The sequence below is a fragment of the Pipistrellus kuhlii genome, unplaced genomic scaffold (assembly GCF_014108245.1).
Source record: "Pipistrellus kuhlii isolate mPipKuh1 unplaced genomic scaffold, mPipKuh1.p scaffold_m20_p_2, whole genome shotgun sequence".
Taxonomy (NCBI): Eukaryota; Metazoa; Chordata; class Mammalia; order Chiroptera; family Vespertilionidae; genus Pipistrellus; species Pipistrellus kuhlii.
Genome location: NW_023425515.1, coordinates 77240774 through 77251924, shown reverse-complemented (window position 1 = coordinate 77251924; position 11151 = coordinate 77240774). Strand labels below are relative to the sequence as shown.

At 36.8% G+C, this 11151-nt stretch overlaps 1 protein-coding gene across 2 annotated transcripts in view; it reads left to right on the top strand.

Annotated features, from left to right (window-relative positions):
• The first annotated feature begins 8845 nt into the window (after window positions 1-8845).
• Window positions 8846-11151, top strand: part of EPHA3 (EPH receptor A3) — a 342182-nt gene continuing 339876 nt past the window's right edge. Inside the window, exon 1 of one of the 2 annotated variants that reach the window (XM_036446292.2) lies at window positions 8846-9065. In XM_036446292.2, coding sequence (XP_036302185.1) covers window positions 8975-9065 — 91 coding nt within the window. In that variant the 5' untranslated portion in view covers window positions 8846-8974. The remainder of the gene's footprint in view (window positions 9066-11151) is intronic. The other variant, XM_036446293.2, reaches the window with a different exon arrangement.

Genomic DNA, 11151 nt, shown 5'->3' with positions numbered 1-11151 from the left:
TATTATTCTTTCTTGAATTTGTACACCTAAAAATTTAAAGTGCTAAGACCAAATTATTCCATTTTGCTGTAGTGGCTGCTCTCTGCGAAGGCCTTCACCATAAATGCTACAGGAGAGCCCTGTCTTGTCTTCGCCATACACTAAGGGGCTTCCTAGGCAAGGCCTATTCATTTTGGAGATCCTGTTTATTTTAATGCCAGCTTTATTATATTTCCTCACTTGTCCCAGTACCTTTTACTTAATCATATATTTTGCAGAAAATACCTTTAATGCATTGCAAATCTTACATTAAGGTAATTTTCATATATTTTATTGGGGAAATTTAATTAGGGAAAACTGTGTATGAAGGAGAATTATAAAGAAGAAATCATGTCACTCATCTCAACATTTTTCAGTGTGGAAATAAATAGATTTATCTAGACCGTTAATTAAATGTGACACTTTATTTTCTTGGTTCTTCAGGGCTATCATGAACTCATCACAGCATCCAGATAAGTAAAAGAATGTATGTGATCAGATAAAACTCACACAAAGGCAGCCATAACCATTTTTAATTACTACCAACCAGGAAAGTAATTAAACTAAACCTAAAAGTAAAGCTGTGCTAATTCCTGTGATGACCTCTGGGCTTTGTGTCAATGAGCTGTTCTACACACCGCCCTCTTCAGCAGCAGTGACTGCTGCCTCTGCAGAGCCCTCTAGTGGAGAGTATGGTCTATAACAGTTTTCAAAGCCAAGGCCTTAACAACAAAACATTTTTTTCATGAAATCAAGTGAAGGGACTACTGACATATGACATTACTCCTTCATGTGTTTAGATATGGCACTATTTCCAACAGACAGACTACCTGTAATGTGAACTTGAGTTGTACATTTATTCCAGCTTTTGTACTTTAAAGAGAATTGAAAAAGATCCAACTCATGTTTCAAAAATAATTATTGAATATATGAGCCTAAACTAACTAAATAATAGAAATTTCAGAGTTAACACATTTTAAATAATAATAAGGGGGCATAGGGGGGATAAATTGTGATTAAATAATAAAATGAAATAATAAATAAAATAATTTTGAAAAAGAATATAACTTGTATATTTGAACCTTTTCATGGCCTAATTAAGAACTGGAGGAGGGTATATTTTTCTAAAAAAAAAAAAAAAAATGTATATCCTTACATTTTAAATTATTTAAAAACTAGAGACCCAGTGCATGAATTTGTGCACGGGTGGGGTCCCTTGGCAATTGGGGCCAATCAGGGCCCTTTTGCCCAGTCCTGATAGGGACCTATCCAAACCAGCAGACCAGGGGGAGGGACCACTGGAGGTTGGCCAGCTCCGGAAGGTTGGCTGTTGGAGCACACTGACCACCAGGGGGCAGCTCCTGCATTGACTATCTTGTCCCCTGGTGGTCTGGTGGTCAGGTCATAATGGTCGATTAGGTTTTATAGATAGATAGATAGATAGATAGATAGATAGATAGATAGATAGATATAGATATAGATGATATAGATATAGATATAGATATAGATATAGATATAGATATAGATATAGATGATATAGATATAGATATAGATATACACACACACACCACACACACACACACACACACACACACACACACACACACCCCGTATTTTTCGGACTATAAGACGCACTTTTTCCCCCCAGAAGTGGGGGGGAAAAGTCCCTGCGTCTTATGGTCCAAATGTAGCCTACACATATACTTTTAAAAAAAAGTTGTTTTACTTGCCCGGCTCTGTGTGGTCTCTGTGTGCTTGCCCGGCTCTAAAATGGTTCTAAATGCTGCTGTTTACTTTACAGGGTTGATTACATGTGTTTATGACTGTGATGTTGGGTTTTAATGCACACAAAATATTTTAGGACACTATTTGTTTCAGAATCTTTTTTTCTTCATTTCCCTTCTCTAAAAACTGGTGCGTCTTATGGTCTGGAGCGTCTTATGGTCCGAAAAATACGATATATGTTTTAAGTGCCATCTTTCTTACCCTGATTTATATTTTCAAATTTATTAACTTTTTGAGCTTCAGTCACCTTGTGAGTATGTATTTCTTTACTTGATGAAATGTATTTGGCTGTATAAAAACTTAGAGTTTGAATAGAAGTAGCTTCCATTTTAACCTGGGAAATACTGCATGGGTAAAGATGATTGACATTAAGAAGTGGATAACCTGCCACGTTTTAAATTATTTATCATTATTTAACCACTGTATTGACATGACATAATAGGGATCGCTGACCCATAGCACATTCTAGGAGACAAATTGGAAAAGCAGGTGAGGTTATTTGGGCACTTGTGGAAACCAGAGCATCCGTGAAAAATCACAAATGTTTGACACTGTTGAATATAAGATCCCTATGACTTAATATGAATAATTTTTCTGGTTCCCAGCTGAATTGACTACTATAGTTAGACAAGCACATAATCAGTTAATTCTTCTGTAATGAGTAATGCTATTTTATGTTCAGGCTTACAAGATACTTGAGAAACAAAATTGAAGCCATGTGTTCTCAAAATATACTTCTATAGAGCATTTAATAATCCTATACCACTTTTTCTTTGTTTAAAAAATATTTAGGATATACCTACATTTTCCCCTGAGCCATAAATATAGTTTCAATTATGACATCTTTAAAAACATTTTCCTTCAATTAATAATCCATATTACAATTATTTGTTTTACTGAACAAATCAATATATCAATAAAATTAAAGTGTCTTTTTTCTATATATTTTTAAAAATTGATTTCATACCACTGAAAAAGTTAAGTAGCAATGCAGATTAATAAATTATATAAATGCTTACAAGAGCCCTGGCTGGTGTGGCGCAGTTGGCTGGGCATCCTACCCTGCACTGCAAGGTTTGCCTGTTCTATTCCTAGTCATGGCACATGCCCTAGTTCCAGGCTCCATCCCCGAAGAGTGATTTAGATAAAAGTGAAATAAAAGTTCACAATAGATTAATTAGTCTTGACTTCATCCCTTCAATAAAATAAGGACTTAAAGAAATATAGTATTATCTAACTAGTTTGTGGGAGGGAGCATTAGGTTTATCTTAAAGTTTGTTGGTCAATAAGTTTGAATCGATTGAGCTGTGCATTTTTACCTCTGACTTTAAGATATTTAATGTTTGTATTTAAATATATGTCTACATATTTATACTCACATTCCAAGCAAAAGTTACATATTCTAGGTCTTTGCAATGCAAAATGTGGTCAGACCTGCAGAGGACATCACTTAGGAACTTGTCAGAACTGCAGAGTCTCAGGCTCCATCCTAGATTTACTAAATTAGGGTCTGAATTTCAACAAGCTCCCAATCTTCCCCACAGTAACACTGAGGCATCCTGCCCTGGAGAACACTATTGGGTAGGTATATTAATACAATATTGTGTGTGTGTGTGTGTGTAATGTACATGCATACATTAATGTATATATGTGCAAGTATATATGATTATTTCTCAAAAATGGACTTATAAGGACTGTGGTATAGGTTCCTTTTCAACCAAAACATTCCCTTCTCACCCCCACCACGGCATTTCTCATATGTTCTTGCTCAGAGTTGGCTCAGAGCTTTGGGATGTTTTCCTTAGATTTTAAGATGAACTTTTGGCTTGTTTTGACTGTCTTTTGGCAATAGAAATAGAAGACTAGGAAGTAAAGGTAGTAGTAAAGTTTGTTTTTTAAAAATGAAGAAATGTTCCAGAGATAATTATAAAAGTAAGTGTGAAAGTATGTTTTAAATAGCATCAGTTAATTCTAACAAGCAAATGACAATTATGATTCATTTTTTGCTTTTTTGATGATTTTATAAAAACTGTATTAAATATTTCTATTTTAAATTACCATTTTTAATTAATTCAGGCATGATAATTTTTATATTGAAAGCATAAACTTTCATGTTTAAATGGAAGGCATATTAATTCAGTGGATATCAGTTAAAATACAGCAAATTATTTTGTGCAGCTTACTGTGACGATTTTCAAATCCAAAACTCAGTAATTGTTCCTCAAAATATCAGCCCTTCAAGAAGTGCTCTTGGATTATTTCATTCTTCTATTCACCCTGAAACACTTTAGAAACAAAATATTCCCTGTAAAGTTACTTGTAAGTATATGTTTCCTAATAATCTCTTTGAATAATGGCAAGTTCTTTCAGATACTGTCCCTATTGGTGCTTTCGACTGTGAACATAATAAAGTCACTGATGTTTTAGTCTTTTTCTGTAAAATGATAGGCTCTAAAGAATTCTGCAGCTCTAAATTTTTTCTGGGAGGGGATTCGCAACACTGTGGTCTTTCCATTGACTGGAGAAACTATTTGTTTTCAATTTTCATCAAACTCTTCCTCCCCTCCCCCTTCTTCTGATTGATTGTTCCCCTCCCCTCCTGAAAATCTCTCTTGTCATTTCTAACTCTCTCTTTACCTGTCTTTTATAATTTTTAAGTCTACTCAATTAATTATGATAATTATACATTCTCTGTTTGAATTTTGAACATTTTATTTAACAGAATTGATATTCCCCTCACTGTTTCTGATCTTCCTAATTAATCTACTCCAGTGGATTCAGCTCCTATTAATTGTCCAATGATTGCTTAACTTGCTGTTTTCAGCCTACCTTCCCTTCTAGAATTCTTATTTTATATCTTACTCACTTGAATGTATTCATTTATATCACACCATGTCCTAAAGGAAGTTGATATTTTTCCCACCTTTTCTTCACATTCCAAATTTGATTCACTAAATTCTTATCAATTAATTGTGTTACTAGTCAGCAGAGTACATGAGAGAGAAATCTTATACGCCTCTCCAATTTTTTTAAAAAAAATATTTTCATTACACCTTGATTTCCCCTTTTATGGGCTTGTCTTCTCCTCTAAGTTTACCTACTTGGAAGTGTAGTACACTTTCAGTTTCTAATTCCTGACTTTTCATTTACTCTATTATCTTAATTCTACTTGCAACCCAATTACTCCATCAAAACTGTTCTCATAGAAGTCAGCAAAACTTTCTGTTGTCAAATCCAATTGTCACTTTTAGTAAATATCTAACTGGATATTTATCATGCAGGTACTATTGACTATGAACCGATTGTGAAACCTTTAAAATGTCTAGCTTCTATTACACTAATTTAGTCTAGTTCTTTGCTCTTCTCTGTTTCTGCTTGTCTTTTAAATATTGATATATGGTAGGGTTTCAACTTTAGTCAACTGATCTTTCTGCCAACACTCTTCTTATGTGAAGGAAGCTACCTATTTTTTTTTAATATACCAATTATTTGAAAAGAATTTTTTTTTCCAAAGAAACAATTCCAATCAAAATGTTTGTGTCCTAACTGCCCATCTACCTTGTCTTTCACTCAGGTCACTTCAAGTAGATAAACCCACAATAGAAATGTTTACATCTAATGCCCATTTTCTCTCCTCAGACCACTCTTGTAATTACTGAGTACTTCTTCACTCAAGCCGGAGATCGAAAGGCCTCCTAATCATATCCACCTACTTTATTTTCACAATAAATCTATTATGAAGTTTTGTCTATTCCCCCTACTTATATTTGTGTGATCTGTAGTTACTTCTGTCACTGTTCAATATGGTAACCCCTACATCTCTCTTGTAGATCAAGATAAAAAGATACTGAATGCTTTTAACATACACTCACACTTTATCTGTACCATACCAAATCTCATATAATCCTTACAAGATCCCTATAAGATAGGATCTGTTATTATTAGACTTTTATTGTACTAAGAGTATTATAACAGAGCATGGGCAGCCCCCTAGCTCATTCTGATTCAAGAGCCCCACTTAACATGATATTGGCTATCCTGTTGCAAATGAATCCTAATTGATCCCTTAGTTCCTAATTTATATTTTTGCTTCAATTTTACTCCCTCCCTTTAAGTATGTCAAAGTGATCTTTTTAATAATACGAATTGAATGTCTCTCTTCTGTTTGATATTACTCTCAAGTCCAACCTACCTCCTTAGAAAAGCTCTTCATTACTGCATGCCTTCGTCCTGTCACCTCTTCCCCATACCACCTGACCTACATCAAAATCCATGCTATAGGAATAGAGATATTTGCCATTTCCTCCATGTACAATGAATCTGTGGTGGGCAGAAGGCATATGCATTTTCTATCTTTTAAAAAATATACTGTTATTGATTTCAGAGAGGAATGAAGGTTGGAGAGAAACATCAATGAGAGAGAATCATGGATCAGCTGCCTCCTGCACACTCCCTACTGTACTGGGGAATGAGCCTGCAAGAAGCAGGGAACCTTCCATCCCTAGGCCTGCACTCTATCCACTCAGCAAACTGGCAGGGCAAGGCATATGCACTTTTAACAGGCATTCCAGGTACTTCAATGGCAGGTGATCCATATAACACAGGTGGAGACATTCTGCTATCAGTAAAATTTCTTCCTACAACTCATATTAGATCAAATTATTACTTGCTGAAATGCTTTTGATGTCTCCCTTTCATCTAAAAATAGATACATTGTAAAATCATTATCATGTGGCCTAGAAATTTCTGCAGTGTGCATATCTGGCCTTTGAAGAACATCCCTGTCCCCACCGCTAACCTCCTTGTATCCTGTCCCTTTTTGTATCACACACACTCTGTGCTCTATTTGTGCCAGATGCTTTCTTTGCCCTCACTTGGAAATTATTAAGATTATATTTCTGTTACATCTGCATATCTGCAGTGTCTTCTGAGCCATTCTCCAGCTAGGAGCCTGCTGCCCGTCCTGCCAGCTATAACTCCGTTATTACTTTCCTGGTGAAGCTCTCTCTGAATTGGCTCCCTCACCACCATCCTTCCTCCTCCTACTCTGGCCAAATCCGTGGCTCCCCTGTTTCTTGGCATCACTCTTTCTCACACACATTCAGAACATTGCTCAGATTACACAAACTCTTTCTTATCTGGTGTCAGTTGACCTGGAGAGTCCATAATTGAGAGAACCTATATTGTTTATATTTTATTCCCAGGCCAGGAAGTGCTTTTTACTAAAATTTCACACTATTATAGCTTCCTTCAAATGGGAATGCCTCCTCCCACAGTGACAAGCAGCTTCAGTGTGAAAAGAGAAGTGATTTGAGGGAAAGCCAGTGTATGTGGATATCAGCACATTGGCATGTTTTTGCCAAAATATTTTTAAATTGTCACTTCCAAATAAGATATTATTTTTTTTCAAGTTTTAGAAAGTTTTTATCTAACCCCAGAACAATGGAACTGTGCCTTATGGAAAGACCAGAGTTGTGTTGGAACTTTAAAAAATGCCAGAGCCACCACTATCTGAGTCCTCTGTTCAGTGTCTGTCAGTGTTTTCAGCTCTGACAGACTTGGCAGTGAAGTGGGCTCTACCTCCAGTGACATAGTGTGGGAAGGAGCTGGAGATGCAGAGTAAGAAGGATCAGAGAAGAGAAGTGAGCAGGGTTACTCCCCAGCCCCCTTCCTCTACCCTCACTCAGGCAACAAAGGCTTATGAGAAGTCACTAATTCAAATCCATGTGCAAATTTGTGTTCTCTCATTAAAAACAGTGTTTGTGAAATGAATGCCTTATTAAGGAGGGTTATTCAAAGCCTTATTGAAATTGGTCTTCAAGTTGTTGACCTGTGTTTTTTGTAATTGTGCAAGGAATGTAAGTTTTGTTTTGTTGTTGTTGTTGTTGTTTACAATAGTAAATGATAGATAAATGGGAGGATATTTGAGCAATCGTCCTTTGGGGGATGCTTTAAAGATCAGTGAGAATAGTTTTCAAAATATGAATCGCACAACGATTTTGCTGAAATAGATTGCAATCATGCTGTCCAACCGGGAACTGGAAATAAGAGAAACCATTGATAATCTCACAGGGCAAAGTAAGTGAGAAAGTACAAGGACTCTGATTTACCCATCGGATTGGTAACGTTAAGGAAGAACAGTTTCCAACTGTTATCTGATTGGAAGTGGCAGAAAGCTGAATGAGGAGCTGTGAATTATTCAATGTTTACCTCACAGGTCCCAGCGATCTTAATGCAGATGGGGAGGGAGGGCGGTGGTGATGTGCTGCCAAGAGCTTCAGGGTCGGTTTGTATTACTTTTATTTGTACCCACAGCACAGAACAAAGGGCGGGCGCTGACCTGCAGCCATTCCTGGGGCTGGGCTCGCTCACTTCCTTGGGATAATGGGTACTTCTCAGCTCGGAAAAGCCAAGTGCACCCCCTGAGCACGGAATCGCGGTGCCAAATCTCTTTAAAAGCCCTGCTAGCGCTCGGTGTGAAACTGAAAAGACTTCCTGATCCGGGGTGTGTATTAATGGCCTTATGTCCCACAAAGGACTCTCGGAGAGTATGATCACATTGAGCAAAGACATAATCCCAACTTTCCTTTGAATTATACAATCATCATTGCCCCCCCCCCCTTTTTTTTAAGCAAAGGCTCCGTTCTTTAAATAAACATTTCTCTGGCATTTCAGTTCCTTTTCCACTCATTCTGCTATATGACCCTCCTATGGGGTTTTCTGGTTCTTCCTGGAATTAGCCTACAGAGCATGCACAGCAAACAATAAAATAGCTGCTTTTTCATTGAAAATAAAGAAGAGGGGTTGGTTGCTTTTCGCTCCCCAACACTACTCTCCATCACAACTTTTTTGCATTTCCTGCCCTATTGGCAAGACGCCCCCCACCCCCGTCTCCTTCCTCCCCAGCTCCCCGCGCTTCAGGGCGGGTTTTCCGAGCCTCCGCGTGCAGCCCGGTCCTTCGGCGTCCGCTTCCGTCGGCACTAGGACCCGGGGGAGTCCCCGAGCGGGTTCGCGGAGAGGCGGCCAGACTCCTCCTTATCTCCAGTGTCAAACTTGACATCAGCCTGCGAGCGGAGCATGGTAACTTCTCCAGCAATCAGAGCGCTCCCCCTCACATCAGTGGCATGCTTCATGGAGATATGCTCCTCTCACTGCCCTCTGCACCAGCAACATGGACTGTCACCTCTCCATCCTCCTCCTCCTCCTCCTCAGCTCCGTCCTCAGCGGCTGCGGGCAACTGAGTGTCCCTCCGTCCAATGAAGGTAAGTGAGCCAGGTGCCCGCTGCCCTGCCCGGGCTCCTGCTCCTCAGAGCACTTTCTCGCCCAAACATTCCCAGTCCTTAAGGTGCTTCCGAAAAAGAGGAGTTCGCTCACGGAGGAAACTGAAGATGCGTTTTTATTTTATTTTATTTTTTTTTTATTTTCGGCTGTCTTCTAAAACATTTTAAGAGATGGTTTTGGATGCCTAAACCTAAAATGTGTTTTCAATCGGATACCATTGCCAAAGATTACCTCGTTTGACACTTTTAAGCAGAAAGAAAGAAAAAAAGTCTCTAGTTTTTCAACCCAGGATGTTAATTGTCAGATAGCCATGCCAGCATTTTATTTTCTAGTTATGACCATGTAATTAGTGCTCTGAGAAGTTTAAAGCAAATTTAGCCCACCCTCTCTGGATTACATTTTTTTTTTTTTATTGCAATAGTAGGTTTTACCATAATGACAGGTTGTTCCTACTTAGGATCATGGCATTTATGAATGAACTAAAAGGAAATTAGAGTTTGTAGAAGCAGAGGGCTGTGTGTGAGTGTGAGTGTGTGTGTGTGTGTGAGTGTGTGTGTGTGTGTGTGTGTGTGTGTGTGTGTGTGTGTTGTGTTTATATTACAACTGCTGTCTCAATGGTGTGTATCCTGCCACACAATGCTTTGCTCATGGTACAGTTCTAATGAGCAGCATATGCCACATTAACATAAGTAATATTTGCAGGAATCACACTAAGCTTAGGTTGGCTTTTCTTTGTTTAAGGGCTTATATTTGAATAGGAGCACGTATATAATGAATAGTGAGAAGACCCAGGGTAGGTATAGTAAATAACTGAACAGCAAATTAAGAAGGAATGTTCATGTGCAGCAAATGACATTTCCTTTATGTTGGGTTATTTATTTTCCTCCCAGTGGAAAATGAATATATCTGTTTTAAATGAATTAACATGCAAACTTAATATTAAAGACACCAATGTTTCCTATATGATTGTGTACTTAATAGATGTATTACCTTCTCTCTTTAAATCTTTTGTGATATTCCTAATTGCAAATACAGTCGCTTACTCATGAGACAAACTTCTCTGAGTAATTGATTGCTTTAAAGCAACACCTACAACTTTGGTTTTCTCTTAATCACTTTAATTTATAATGATATCTAGTAATTTATTTTTTAGTTTAGCAACATTGAACAATTGATGGGCAAATACTACATTATATATTATGTCACACACTAAAATTGTATTGTCAAACCAATACTTTGCATATTGTATGCATTATTATTTTAATAAATTCAAAATATTTAGAAAATTTAAAATTAAATATAGACATTATCCCACATATTTAGTGACCTACTTTCATTGCTAATAGAGTAGTTTAATTTTGTTCTTTTTTGAGTGACTGCCTTTATCAATTTGTCTGATTTCATTATATTTTTGTGTGTCTTTTTAAAATTGGGAACTTGAAAATTCTAAAAATAAAGAAAACCATTTTACCTACAAATGACTTTTCTTTTAAAATCAAGTAAATGTTTATTTGAAAGTAATTGTCAACCATTCTTCATAAATGAAAGGCAAGAGCAGTCATTTATATGACCAGTAACATATCAGTAAGTTAAAATTAGTGTTTGTTTAACCTCTTTCTTTCTTTGAAGACATTTAAATATTCAAAATAACTAGAAAAAATAGCAAGGTTAGTCCCATATTACTATGATAAAGTGTATTTCTCAAGATGAACTATTTATAAACTATTTAGATCATGGATTTCACTGAGTTAATAATGCACAGGGATATAGCTGAGAGTCAGTACCTTTTAGTGATTTGCAAGAGAAACAAATACCCTTTAAACGTATTTACCCTTCTATAAAATTAATAAATATTCATCTAACAGAGAAAGAATAAACAAATTCAAACTACTTTTATGCCATACCTTGTGCAGGTCCGGATGTATAATGTACATTATTATATAGGCAGGTACACATTAACAATATGTATGTGGAAAGGTAACTGCACTCAGAAAACTGACATAGTTACATTTAGTTTGCTTGGGTAAAAGTTTATCTATTTATTCCTCATGGGTTATTATTCCCAGA